Raw genomic sequence first — 15,502 nt, 5'->3', positions numbered from 1 at the left:
TGCACATTCAGTATTCCTTCGTTTGAGTCATGCATGCGTTACAGCAAGAAGATAGTTACACACTATCAAAAAACGACACATGTGCGTGTTCTCTGTTTAGAGTGTAGTATTGTGATTTCAGAGAAAAATTAGAATTTTTCGCTCTAACTGACAACCGCAACTGACAACCGAAAATGACAATCTCAGACAGCACCGATAAAAATGCGACTCATGAACTTGTTTGTCAAAGCGTATGCACTCTTAATTTACTTCAATTGAAATTGAATAGCATTGAAGCCGCCTTGATTCCTTGCCCTCGAATATGCAGCAGAGCCGCATTGATATGGTTTGCAATCAGAATGTTCTACGAATAAACTAGTTATAATCCATTATTTGATGTTGCTTAAACAGTATGCAATATAATATAGTTTTCATTGACTGGTGAATGACCGCCGGTTAAAACCTCAACAAAAAAATGTGTCGATGAGATATATGGGAAAAAGACCTCTGAATTTCGTTCAGAGATTTGGAGGTACGGCTCAAGAGTTTCGTCTTCTCGAAAGAAGTAACTATTCTAATTTTCAGCACAATCGGACTTCGGGAAGTCGTGCGGGTAAAATTATACTTTTTTATCAATAGAAAAATGTTCGATAAAAAAAAATTGTGATGCCAAATTCCTTAGAGATGCAAGAAACGTTAAAATCTAGTGTTTTTTTTTTGTAAGATTTGGACCACTTCGACCATTATTTTGACCTTTTGTGGTAAAAAAAATATTTATATATTTTTCAGCTGGGAAACTCTCTCAGCTTCAATTTATTTTTACCATTGAGGACATTTTTCGAAAAACCGAAGCTTCTGAGCCCAACCGCTAAACGAAATTCGAAGGCCAAGCTTCCCCATAACTTCTGTTGGTTCCAGCTTGAGAATTTCTATGCTTCAGAAAACCTTTTTTTTTTGAAAATTTGTTTCCTGAGTTAACATAGATGTTTTCCAGTACCGCAAAAGTGTACAGCGCATCGTTTCTATGTCTGTCTCCTGCATCTTCAAAATTGAGCTTTATAGACATAGTTGTCCCACGACTTTTATTTTATATATCATGGCATTGTTGTGATAAATACATCAAATCGCCAAAAGCATGCGAACTTTAACAAACCCGTACCCGATGTTGTCGTATCATATTCACTAACCGGTCTAAAAACAGGCGAAATGGTGCCCATCGCTGATGGCAATAAATCGTACATGCCTTTGATGATGAATATGATATTCTTTGCTCGATCAAGACAAACGAAAACCTAAGAAACAAATAAAAAGACTATTTTTCGAACTGAATTTCTATTTTTAACAACGGCCTTTTCCCGTTAACACGCAAGTTCATTAAGCAGACAGTATATGAAGTAGAGAGAACGAAAATTAAGCGAACTGGAAATATATCATATTTCCAGTTCGCTTAATTTTCGTTCTCTCTACTTCATATACTGTCTGCTTAATGAAAAAGACTCAAATTAACTAATGAGGTGTAGAGAATAAAACTTATTCGGATATTTTTGTATTTCAATTACGAACATTTAACTATCCCCAGTTGAACGTGTATCGAGTGCTATTCCTTACAGCACTTTTTTACCAGTGTTTGAGATGTCTGTCAGTTGCGGGTGTTGCTTCTGCTTTTTCTTAAAAATACCCTGCATTCTATTTTTTTGTGAAAGGACAATATTCGTTTCTCCGATAGTTTCCAAGCTTTTATCGATATTATCGATGAGTTATCGATAATTTTTGCAGGGGGTGCGAGGTCGCAAAAGCTGTTTGTTCACTTGTGAATTTTACCAAAGTCTATTCGGCCAGTAAAGAATTGAGAACAATAATTGGCTATTTTGGATAACTACTATATGATATTTGCAAGTGCAAGAAACAATTCGCATAGTTTGTGCCACCTAAACTGCCGCCTGCGACTTATCGATAATTATCGTCAGCGCTGAAATTTAACGATATTATCGATATGAAGCAATTATCGATATTAACGATAAATATTAATTAGTGTTGTCGATATTAAAAATATAACATCGATATCTGCTTTATCGATATTGAAAGCGGCATTAATATTGAATTCCGTGCCAGATATCGATATTTTATCGATATTTTTCTTTATGCACTAAGGTCGCTTTTTACGCGGCTTTTTTACGCGGATTCCGAAATTTACGCGTTTTTTTACGCGGATTCCGGAATTTACGCGGTTTTTTTTACGCGGATTCCGGAATTTACGCGTTTTTTTACGCGGATTCCGGAATTTACGCGGTTTTTTTACGTGGCACATAATCCCCGCGTAAAAAGCGACTTTAGTGTATATTTTTTGTTTGGCTTTCAGCATCGGCCTTGTTTCCTGAAGCTGCCGTGAAAGACAGTGGCGCTAATCTCATTTATGTTTTTGAAGGTTTGTTCACACAGCAGTGTTGCACAGAGTTATGCGCTTGAATCATTTTAATTATTTAAAAAAAAACTTAGCTTAGCTTTGTAAATGTTTAAAAGTGGCGCTGATATGCTATCTCATTTACACGTACGTTGAAATGTTATTCCTTAAATCATCGCGCGATGTCAGCTGCCTGCAAGAAACACCGCCGTTCGCAATCGGCAAGAATAAACGTTGTGTACATTCTAAAATAATGCAACGCATTTTTTTTTTGTTTCATCAAGCAAAGCACTCGACGTTTCGTGCAATAAATACATCATCCGAAAACAATACAAAAGCACACTGCCACTGAACACCAATACTGTATGCACGTATGAACAGTGCTTTTTTTTCGTGTTTCGATGAATCAGCTGTCAAATTACATGTAAAACTGATCCAGTGATCCAGCTAATGCTGGCTTCACTCATGTTGAACGTAAACCTCAGTGATGCCACCGGGTTGGCTTTCTGTTAGGCCTGAAACAAGCTGAACGCCAACGTGAGCGATCGGGCGAGATTCTTGCCGAAGGTTAATAAACAGCCGTGAGTAGAGTTGTTCATTAACCTACGGCAAGAATCTCACCCGATCGGTCGCGTTGGCGTTCAGCATGTTTCATGCCTTAGTATTGAATATTCCGGTGAAGTGTTTGCTATTTCATCTCGTTCGTTATGACAGCGGGCCGATTGCTGATCGCTTTACGCAAGGTGCATTTTCCAATCAGATTAAACCGACGTTTTGTGAGCCGCGTCTCCTAATCGTCACTGATCCATCGACTAATCACCAGCCAGTTACTGAAGCATCCTACCTGAACAGTCATGTTATCGCTTATGTAACACCGATTCTTTACTGAAATTCATCGATTCTGCCATTCCAATGAAACACCAAGGCATCGCATTTGATCGGTTTAATGTGGTGGTTGTTGCCCCGAGAAGTTCCACACCCAAATTTCTGGAAATTCGCTCTAAGCATGCTGTCAATAAAAATGGAGATATGGCAACCATATTTCTGTCGAACTGCTTACATTTTCCATCTATCACTTATTGATTCTAGTACCAACAATTCTGGTACCTATACTTTTTAGTTGATCTGCCCTAAAATAGCTGAAATAGAGTAAACGTCCTTTTTTTTGTAGTGGAACTAGACTACTGCGTCCATTATTTAGAACTATTGTAGTTCAGCACTCGTTCGCTTATTGCACGCGATTTAGTTGCACTGCGTTTTAATTGCACGTCCGCTAGTTGCACGAGAGTGCAATTAAAAAGCAGTTTTGCATCAAACTACACGTGGTCTTTAAAGCTAACGTCTCTCTGTCAAGTTTTGCGAGGGGATACTGAATGCACGAAATATTTAATTAATTGAAAAAGAAATTAATATCTTTTAATTTTGTTATTTTAGATCTCGATCGTATGTACTAAATAACAAATATACATAATCACATTGCACGTTTGTCCCATATGTTTTCAATTATAGTCGATATAATTGATTTCAATTTGATCGCTTATATCGGATCCTCACTGAAATGTCGCATTAAGCTGTCCACACACTGAACAGCTTCTGAAAACGTGGGATTCTGTGAAATACAGTAATGTTCGTTACACTTCAACTAAGTTGCAATGCATGAAAAAATCTGACTGGCTCAAAATTGGTTCGTAAACGGATACACGAAAACAAAACATTAGCGCACCCCCAGAAAATTTTTGACAGTTTTGAGTTCATGCAATTAAAAAGCCCGTCCGCTAATCGCACTGCAACTTTCGTGCAATTAGCGCACGAGTGCTGTATATCCCCATTACTATACGTACCATGTATAAAACCAGACACCCACTATTGATCGAGTGAATGGCCGGTTGCCTCGGCGCGCTCCCAGTCAGGTAGAATGTTCTTAATTAAGCCAACTACTTTACCAGGATTGGCAGACCAGATCTCACCCGGTTGCAAGCAGCCCTTGCTAAGAAATTTGATTCTGCTCATGTGTAATGCACCGCAGCTGCATAGTAGATGTTCCGAGGTTTCGCTTTCCATATTACAGAAGCGACAAGTGTCATCCTGAACTCGACCAATGTTCTTTAAATGATACTTACTCGGGCAGTGTCCAGTTATTAGTCCTCTGTAGGTAGAAAGAGCCCACTTGTTGAGCTCTAGGAGCTTTTTAGTAATTTTCCCGTTTGGCGTAATTATTCTTTTCGACTGGTGACACCCTCTGACAGCCCTCCAGTTGGCTGTCACCCGTTGCTCTTCCCAGTATTTAAGTTCCATTTTTATAGTGCAATTTGAGATACCGCAAAAGGGTTCCGGACCAACAAATTGCGAGTTGGAGCCCTGTTTGGCCAGTTCGTCTGCTTTTTCATTGCCGTCTATGCCGCTGTGCCCGGGAACCCAGTACAAATTGATAGAGTTCATACGACACAGCCTCCGCAGTGAGAGAACGCACTCCCACACTATTTTTGACGTACACTTGTGAGCACAAAGAGCCTTTAGTGCCGCTTGACTATCAGAGAAAATGAGAATATTCGCATGTTTGTAGTTTCTCTTCAGACAAACGTTGACACATTCGATTATAGCGTAAATCTCCGCTTAGAATACAGTAGGCCAGGACCGAAGATTCCCGCTCCAGTTTTCGAACCGATTTTTGAGCCGTCCGTGAAGAATATCGTTGACCCCTGACGGACCATATTAACTCCGCACTCCCAGTCGGAGCGCGATGTTTCACGCACCTTGTAGGGAATGTCGTAGTTGTCCAAAGGTTTCATCCAGTCTCCGCACATACTCAACAAAGGCCCTCTTTTAAAGTGTTGCAAAATACTCAGATGACCAACCAGATCACCAGGTAAGATCTCATTAAGACGTTTGAGCCGCAAGGCGCTCCTTTCCGCTTCTAACTGCACAAATTCATGCAGAGGCAGCAGGTGAAGAATTGCATCCAGCGCTTTTGATGGAGTGCTGCGCATTGCTCCAGTTTAGCAATACACGCCAGTCTCTGAAGCTTTGCTAGCTTTGTTCTTGCAGTAGCCTCTTTTGTTTTAGGCCACCACACTAAAGAAGCGTATGTTATTTTCGGTAGTATGATGGATGTGTAGATCCATCTGACCATTTTTGGTCTTAGGCTCCATTTCCTACCAACCGTTTTTGAACATAACCAGTACGCACTGACCGCTTTGCTTACTGCAATGTCGAGATGGGCGTTCCAGTTAAGTTTCGCATCTAGAGTTAATCCTAAAAATTTAACCCTTTCGCTAAACTGTATAGAACTTTCCTCAAGCTAAGGAGGCATTAGGTTAAGTTTCCTCTTTTTAGTGAAAGGTACTATTGTTACTTTTGCCGGGTTGATGTTCAGACCCTCTTTTTTACACCAGAGATAAGTTACGTTTAAAGCAAGTTGCATTCTTTCCGAGACAACATTGTCAAACTTTCCTCTTACCATAATGACAATGTCGTCTGCGAAGCCTTCAACTTCAAAACCTTTATCTTCTAAGCTGCAGAGAAGGTCATCCACAACTAGAGACCACAGGAGTGGTGAAAGTACTCCACCTTGAGGGCATCCTTTCGTGGCTCTTACGGTTATAGATGTTCCCCCCAGCTCCGAAGAGATTATTCTTTGTACAAGCATGGTATGAATCCAGTTGACTATGCACGTGTGAAACATCCTCTTCTTCATCGCTTTTGCCATGGAAGAGTAGGTCGTGTTATCGAAAGCACCTTCAATATCCAGGAAAGAGCATAATGCAATTTCTTTTGCTGAAAGAGATTTTTCAATTTTTGTTACCAGCGTGTGGAGCGCTGTAACTGTAGAGGTACCTGTTTGATATGCAAATTGAAATTTAGATAAAGGGTATCCAACCATGTTTGTTGCATATAGATATTCCTTTAGTACTTTTTCCATTGTCTTCAGCAGGATCGAAGACAAGCTTATGGGTCTAAAAGATTTGGGGTTATTTCTATCTCTATTTCCCGTTTTTGGTATAAAGATAACCCGTATGTAATAGATTAGTGCTAGAAAGAGAAAAAATTAAATAAAATATAATTCCAAAGGAAATTACCTGCATTTGATTCGATATGAAATTCAGACAAACTGAAATGCAACTGCATTTCTGAACGCTCTTTTGTCAAAGTCCAACTGACAGTTCTCTAGTATATAAAAAAAAGTATATAACAGGCATCGAACCGTAACCTTGAAATGGCTATTGCGATGTATTGTGTAAAAATTACGAACCGTTTGAAACGCTTGGTAAGTGCCCAAAGGTGAGAGTCTTGACTACAATTAAATTTCGTTCACGGTAAAAGTGAGCGATTTCAAAGAGTATGTATTAGTGAAGCAGACGGTAGATTAAAAGGTGTAATGGTGTCTCCAAAGAGACGATATGTATGTACACGCACACAGTTGAGACAATACGAGAGAATGAAATATTCATGTATGAGTGTTTACATGAAGGTTCCAGAGAGGAAAGGCCGAAATCATGGGATTCACTAGACGAGCTTTGAGGCGGACGGACGTACTTTTGGATTCATGCCGGTAATCGAGAAAAACATATAAAAAGATGGCGGATCGTTCCAAAGGAAGAAAGGTCCAACGCAGAAGGGAAAGTTACGACAATGGCGCAGTTACAGCTCCCGAATGGTAAGTAATATGTAGAAAATCGACTGGAAATTTAAGGGCGTGAACAGCAGTGTGCGACAGATCACACTTTAATATTAGAGCTTGCGACAGGTCAAGTTATTTTCAAAATTCATTGCAAAAATGTGTATTTTACGTGCGACAGGTCACGTATGGCTTGCGAGAGGTCAAGTCCGAGGATTCGGAAACTTGACTACAGATCACAAAAAAAAGGAAAAGATAAGTCTTGCGACAGGTCAAGATTATTAAGTTTTATGTGCGACAGGTCATGTAAAACAGATTGCTCGCAACAGGGTAAACCTGAATCTAAAAATGTTGTATGTGCGACAGATCACATATAGTGAAAATAAAGCTTGCGACAGGTCAAGTTTTATGATACATAATTTCGAAAGGTTTGATTAGTAAGCTTTGCGAGCGACAAGTTATGTGGAATGTATCAGTCTTTTGACACCCAGGATACCCTTTAGGACATTTAACAGCACATCTAATTTGCTGTTTGAGTCGGCTACTTTGAAAGACTATCAGATTGCTATAGTCAGACACCTTTTTCTATTCGTAATTCAAATGCAAAATTTATAACTTGTAAATCACGGAATAGTTCATGTATGTTGCTTGTTGCAGGGTCGTCGAGAGAAATGTTCCTCAGAGCAAATCATCAAAAAAACTATCCAAAAAGGACAGAAAAATAATCAAGTTGAAAGAGGAAAAGGCTAAATTGGCAGAGGAACTGAAAAATCTACGAGCCGAGATCGACGCATTGAAAGCAGGAAACGCCTCTAATTCAACAGGGGTTAAATGGAAAGAGCAAAATGTTGATACCAGAACAGATGACCAGGACGAAGAACTGAACACTATCGGGACTGAAAACCCGAACGAAGTAGACCCAAACAGGTCAGCTCAGCCAGTGGATACGGATCCAACCAGCACTGAAACACCGGCGAAAGATGTAGATGACGAAAACTGCGATGATTTCGAAATTACACCAAGAGCATCAAGCACTCATCATGGAAACTCGAGTAAACCAGTCCCAATCATGACAGATCAGTCGGACGGATATGCGAATCCAGCCAACACCGATACTCAAGGGAAAAATGCCATCGACGAAAGCAGTATAGATTCTGAGGCTACACCCAGAGCATCGAGTGCTCCCTATGAAAAATCTGGAAGATCGATCGAGGAATCACGATTTATGTCATCTTTCAATCAACTGTCGATATCATCCATTACAATTGCAGAGTGCAAGCCGTCAGAGGGAGACGATGAAATTCACCGTCTAACATTTGAGACGTGGAGAAAATTGCTTATTGACTGCATGACTTTGGCTGGTGTTGAAGACGAGAGGACCAAATTCACAGTCTTTAAAGTAAAGGCGGGTCATCGTTTACTAGCCATTTTCAAGAATACAAAGTCTGATCCAACCGCTCCAGATGCAATCACACGTCCCTTCTCGAACGCCCTTCACCGGCTTCAAATGTATTTCGGGTCCGGATCCGACGTTATGTTTCAAAGACGTAAACTTTATTTGATGGAGCAACATCCAGGAGAATCTGATTTGGCATTTGTTTCTAGAGTGAGTGAAACGGCTCAATTATGTGACTTCGACAAGGAGAAGGAATTCGACGAGATCGCTAAAACAATTTCAGAACATGCAACGTGTAAGCATGTTAGAGTTACTGCTCTGAAATTAGTCAACCGGAAGGGTACAACATTCACTGATCTAGTCGACAAGGTCAGGGAGATTCAGGCAATTCGAATGAACGAGGAGTATTTTGCGGCAAAACATGGAAAGCGTGATTCTACAAAGTCCGTCGTGCTAGCTCCGGTACGAGCTGAACCGAGAGCAGAGCAACCAAACCAATGGAGACCGCGACAAGGTGCCATACAAAGAGCTGACAATCGATACGTTCCATATTCACGAAACAACCCTCGGAACAGCCAACGATTTGGCCAGCGAGAAGGATGGCGCTCAAGCAGTAACGGTTCACCCAGAAAAGACGCGGAAGATAGAAATAAGTACAATAATCCCGATAGATGTTGGCGATGCAACAGCTTCTTCCATACGCCAGACAGGTGTGGGGCTCAATATTTGGTTTGTCGCCATTGCAAGAAGTTGGGGCACATCCTACGAGCCTGTCCAACTTATCCCGGGAACATGAAGCGTGTGAGAACCAGGGAGGTTTTTGAAATCGAAACTAAACATCTGAAAAACGACCAGGCGGATGAGAGAGAAGCTGCGCCCAAACCAGAAGACCAAGTGAGTGTTCAACCTGAAAATTCAAATTATCAATAGGTAACATGCTTCTACATGATCACAGGGGTTCTTAGAGAAAATAATAAGTTTAATAAAACAAAATAAAAAAACAATGAAGCTCTGTCATTTGTCGAGAAATGAGAAAAATGGTGTCTATATGATTTATATTACATCCATAGGTAACTGTATGCGGGAAACAAAACAACTGGAGTAGCGACTGTTACGTCATAGCTATGGTTGAAATCAAACCAGCAGATGGTACAATAATCGCTTCGGTAGCTGATATGCAATGCCAATTTCTCATTGATTCAGGTGCACAGGTCAACACACTTGTTGAGAGATTTTTCTGGAGACTAACAAACGACGAACAATGCAACAAGGGAATGTACAACATTAACGTTGGATCGGATATACCGCTCAAAGCTTACGCTACCAACGGAAATATCGATGTAATTGCTACATTTGAAGCATTCCAATTCATTTCTGAAGATCGACCAGTACATCTGGAAAAATTTTACGTTATTAAGGATGCTAACCGATCTTTATTGGGAAGACCCACAGCTATACGATACAGCGTACTAATGATGGGACTGGGTGTTCCCGTTCACACTAGTAAGTGGGACATTAATCTAGTACACAATGAACCAATAGGATCTATCGACGTAACTGAACCATTTCCCAAATTCATTATACCCCCAGTGAAAATCAATTATGATACGACCAGAGCACCATGTCGACGAATATTCACTAATATACCAGAAGCTGTCAAGCCGTTGGTGGAAAAAAGGCTACAAGAGTTAGTTAGAGCCGATATAATTGAGCCGGTACGCGAAGACATGGATATGTCATTTTGCTCTTCAATCTTGGCCATTCCGAAGGGCAAGCAGGACATTCGTCTTGTCATTGACCTCAGAGGACCAGACCAATATGTGAAGCGGACCCCTTTCCCCATGCCAACACTAGAGTCAATTCTGGCAAAGTTAAACGGCGCAAGTTGGTTCTCGACTGTTGATCTAGCTAACACATTTTTTCACGTGGAACTAGATAAAGATTCGAGACACCTCACAAACTTCTATACTGAATTCGGCGTATTTAGATGTGTACATCTTCCGTTCGGGTTGAGCAACTCCCCGGACGTGTTTCAAGAAGTCATGCAGCGGGTGATTTTGGGTGGATGCTCTGGAGTAGTTAACTATCTGGACGATGTTCTAATTTTTGGGCGCACCAAAGAAGAACATGATAAGAACCTGGCGGAAGTTCTTTGTCGTCTGCGACAACATAATGTAAAATTGAATATGGACAAATGTGTTTTCGGCAGCCAATTCGTTAAATTTGTCGGGTTTTCGTTGACACCTAAGAGGTGGAGCGTAGCCGATGATAAGATGAGTGCCATCAAACAGTCCAGAAAACCTAACTCTTGTGCCGAAGTTAAAAGCTTCCTTGGATTAGTTACGTTTGCAGATAGGTTTATATAGAATCGGGCAAATTTGACGCAATATCTTCGAGCCCTCGCAAACTCAGATAAGTTTTACTGGACGGCAAGAGAAGATAGAGAATTCAATTACCTTCGGGAAAACGCTCTGAAGACAATTCAAATCCTTGGCTATTATAGCCCAAATGATTATACGGAGTAATATGTAGATGCTAGTCCGATCGGGCTTGGTGCTGTTCTGGTACAGTATAATACTGAAAATGTACCACGTATAATATCCTGTGCCTCCAAAGCGCTCACGCCTACTGAACAAAGATACCCCCAGACACAAAAAGAGGCACTCGCCTTGGTTTGGGGAGTTGAGCGGTTCACTTCGTATCTTCTTGGAAGGTCTTTTATCATCCGTACTGATGCTGAAGCGAATGAGTTTATTTTTAGCACGACTCACAGAATCGGAAAAAGGGCGGTGTCAAAGGCTGAGACATGGGCACTGCGACTTCAGCCCTATGATTTTACGGTAAAAGGAGTTAGGGGAAAGGCAAATCTTGCTGACACGTTGTCCCGATTGATAGAAAAATCCCAACTAGTGGAAGCTTTCGAGGAAGATGATGAGGGTCACCTTTTATACTCACTAGTTGCAGGGTCGATGAACATTACAGCAGCGGAAGCAGCGGAAGACGATGAAGAACTACAACTATTGCTTGAGGCATTAGTTTCTGACGACTGGCCTAAGGAATTGCGCAGATACGAAATACAGAAGAAAAATATCCATGTTTTAGGATCGTTACTGTTTAGAGGGGACCGCTCTATTTTACCAAAATCACTTCGGAAGAAAGCACTGAAACTTGCTCACGGTGGCCATGTAGGAGAAACGGCGATGAAAAGGATCATGAGAGATTTTTTTTGGGGGCCTGGTATGTCCTGCGACACGGAAAAATACGTTAAAGGCTGCGAAACTTGTGCTCAGTTGTCCAGATAAAATCACCCGCTTCCTTTGTCACCAAGAGAGTTTGCCAAGAGACCGTGGCAAATCCTCCAAGTTGACTTCCTGTCCATTCCTAGTTGTGGTTTGGCGATTTTTTAGTTTTGGTGGACACTTATTCACGATTCCTTTCAGTGCTCGAAATGAAAAATAAAGACGCGGAAAGCACCAACGAGGCATTATGCGAAATTTTCAAGATGTGGGGTTGTCCCCTGATTATCCAAAGTGATAACGGCCCCCCATTTCAAAGTGAAACATACATAAACTACTGGGAGAATAAAGGTGTTCGTATTCGCAAATCTGTACCGCTGTGGCCCCAATCTAACGGAGCGATAGAGCGTCAGAATCAGGGGATAATCAAGGCGGTAGCCGCATCTAGGTTGGATGGAACAAACTGGAGACGTGCGCTGCAACAGTACGTGCCCAACCATAATAACCTGGTTCCTAATTCTCGGTTTGGAGTAACGCCTTTTGAATTATTGACAGGTTGGAAATTCAGAGGCACTTTCGTCAGTTTATGGAAACCAACAAGATTGGACCGCGAAGACGTACGGGAAAAAGACGCGGAAGCTAAACTGATAACGGATGCCACCAGAGGAGCAAAAGAATCAATAATACAAGTGGGCGATACAGTCCTTTTGGAGCAACCACGAAAATCTGAAATGGAACCAACATTTTCCGGGGAGCGCTTCAAAGTGTTGGCTAGAGAGGGAGCAAAATTGTGGTTCTAAGTCCTTGTGGGGCGCAATATACTCGCAATCTACGGGATGTGAAATTGGCACCACCAGAACCTCATCTTGATGAACCAGTGGTTGAATCCAATACCACTTCATATGCAACAGAAATTCTACCGGACCAAGTCGATTGTAACGCTGAAGCTGAGGTTACGATTTCTATTCCAACTTCTAGCCAGAATCAACCGGAAAGAAGAAATCTACGAGACCGCTCTAAAGTAAAGAAACCAGCTAGGTTCGACGATAAATTTGTTTATGTCGTATATGATTAGAGTGGAGGCGGAGGCGAATGTAATAGATTAGTGCTAGAACGAGAAAAAATTAAATAAAATATAATTCCAAAACCCACTCCGTGGTGGGACCAAGAGTGCTCCGATCTCTACACGCAAAGATCCGACGCGTTTAAGGCCTACCAGACGGGAGGTATACCTGGCGACTATTTACGGTATTCGGAGCTTGATACCAAGCTTAAAAGCTTGGCTAAAGCAAAGAAACGTGGATATTGGCGTCGGTTCGTGAACGAGACGTCGAGGGAGACATCGATGAGCACTCTTTGGAACACAGCCCGAAGAATGCGGAATCGCGTAACGGTCAACGAAAGCGAGGAGTCTTCAAGTAGGTGGATATTTGATTTTGCCAGGAAAGTATGTCCGGACTCTGTTCCTGAGCAAAATATTGTTCGCGATGCGTCTCCGGGCCACGACGCGATAGAATCACCTTTTACGATGGCAGAATTTTCAGTTGCCCTCCTGTCCTGTAACAATAACGCGCCTGGATTAGATAGAATCAAATTCAACTTGTTGAAGAATCTACCCGGCAATGCCAAGAGGCGCTTGTTGAACTTGTTCAATAAGTTCCTGGAGCAAAACATTGTACCGCAGGATTGGAGGCAAGTGAAGGTGATCGCCATCCAAAAACCAGGGAAACCAGCTTCTAATCACAACTCTTATAGGCCGATTGCAATGCTATCCTGTATCCGGAAATTGATGGAAAAAATGATACTCCGTCGTTTAGACCACTGGGTCGAATCAAATGGTCTACTATCAGAAACTCAATTTGGCTTCCGCCGTGCCAAAGGGACGAATGATTGTCTTGCGTTGCTTTCAACAGATATTCAGCTGGCGTATGCTCGTAAAGAACAAATGGCGTCTGCGTTCTTGGACATTAAGGGGGCTTTTGATTCCGTTTCTATTGACATTCTTTCGGGTAAACTTCACCGACAAGGATTTTCTCCAATTTTGAACAATTTTTTGCACAATTTGTTGTCCGAAAAGCACATGCATTTTACGCATGGCGATTTGGCAACTTTTCGCATTAGCTACATGGGTCTTCCCCAGGGCTCATGTTTAAGCCCCCTTCTTTACAACTTTTATGTAAATGACATCGACGAATGTCTGGCAAATTCATGCACGATAAGACAACTTGCAGACGACAGTGTAATCTCTGTTACAGGAGCCAAAGCTGCCGATTTGCAAGGACCATTGCAAGATACCTTGGACAATTTGTCTGCTTGGGCTTTACAGCTAGGTATCGAATTCTCTCCGGAGAAGACTGAGATAGTAGTTTTTTCTAGGAAGCATGAACCTGCTCAGCTTCAAACACAATTAATGGGTAAAACGATTTCTCAGGTTTTGGTACACAAATATCTTGGTGTCTGGTTCGACTCTAAAGGCACCTGGGGTTGTCACGTGAGGTATCTGATGAAAAAATGTCAACAAAGAGTGAATTTTCTTCGTACAATAACCGGACAATGGTGGGGAGCCCATCCAGGAGACCTTATAAGGCTTTACCAAACAACGATATTGTCTGTTATTGAATACGAGTGTTTCTGCTTCCGCTCCGCAGCAAACACACATTTGATCAAACTGGAGCGAATACAATATCGTTGTTTGCGTATCGCCTTAGGTTGCATGCAGTCGACCCATACGATGAGTTTGGAGGTTTTAGCTGGAGTACTACCATTGAAAAACCGCTTCTGGAGCCTGTCTTCTCGTATTCTAATCAAATGTGAGGTCTTGAACCGTCCCGTGATTGAAAATTTTGAAAGGTTAATCGAACTTCATTCTCAAACCCGTTTTATGACATTGTATTTCAATCACATGTCCCAAAATATTAACCCTTCTTCGAATATTCCAAATCGTGTCGACTTATCAAATACTTCTGATTCTACTGTGTTTTTCGATACATCCATGATAGAAGAAACTCGTGGAATCCCGGATCATTTACGCGTGCAGCAGATCCCTAAAATTTTTTCCAATAAATATCGAAACATCAACTGCGACAATATGTACTACACTGACGGATCACTTCTTGATGGGTCCACTGGCTTCGGTATCTTCAATAACAATTTAACCGTCTCCCATAAGCTCGATAATCCTGCTTCTGTTTACGTCGCAGAATTAGCTGCAATTCAGTACACCCTAGGGATTATCGAAAAAATGCCCACGGACCATTATTTCATCTTTACGGACAGTCTCAGTTCCATTGAGGCTCTCCGATCGATGAAAGATGTTAAGCACTCTCCGTATTTCCTGGGGAAAATACGGGAACATCTGAGTGCTTTATCCGAAAAATCTACTCAGATTACCTTAGCGTGGGTCCCTTCTCACTGCTCGATACCGGGTAATGAGAAAGCGGACTCTTTGGCTAAGGTGGGCGCAACAAACGGTGATATTTATGAAAGACCAATTGCCTTTGATGAATTTTTCGCACTTGTACGTCAGAATACGATCATCAGTTGGCAAAATGCTTGGACCAGAGGGGAATTGGGAACGTGGTTACATTCCATAATCCCCAAAGTATCGACGAACCCGTGGTTCAAGGGGTTGGATGTAGGTCGGGATTTCATTTGCGTGATGTCCCGGCTTATGTCCAATCACTATAGATTTGACGCGCTCCTCCGTCGTGTTGGGCTCGGGGAAAGTGGTATCTGTGCCTGTGGTGAAGGTTATCACGACATAGAGCATGTGGTTTGGTCATGCCCTGTACACCGTGACGCCAGGTCTAAATTAATAGCTTCCCTGCAGGCCGAGGGTAGACAGCCGGCTGTTCCTGTTCGTGATGTCTTGGCGA

At 41.8% G+C, this 15,502-nt stretch overlaps 1 protein-coding gene across 1 annotated transcript; it reads left to right on the top strand.

Moving 5' to 3' along the window:
• Window positions 1–11,839: 11,839 nt before the first annotated feature.
• Window positions 11,840–12,427, top strand: LOC129716875 (uncharacterized protein K02A2.6-like). Its single transcript, XM_055666719.1, has one exon. It carries the CDS (start codon window positions 11,840–11,842, stop codon window positions 12,425–12,427), a length of 588 nt encoding a protein of 195 aa, XP_055522694.1.
• Window positions 12,428–15,502: the final 3,075 nt, after the last annotated feature.

The sequence above is a fragment of the Wyeomyia smithii genome, chromosome 1, assembly GCF_029784165.1.
Source record: "Wyeomyia smithii strain HCP4-BCI-WySm-NY-G18 chromosome 1, ASM2978416v1, whole genome shotgun sequence".
In the NCBI taxonomy this organism is placed as follows: domain Eukaryota; kingdom Metazoa; phylum Arthropoda; class Insecta; order Diptera; family Culicidae; genus Wyeomyia; species Wyeomyia smithii.
Note: the sequence above shows the minus strand (reverse complement) of the source record. Positions and strands in the feature narration are given on the sequence as shown.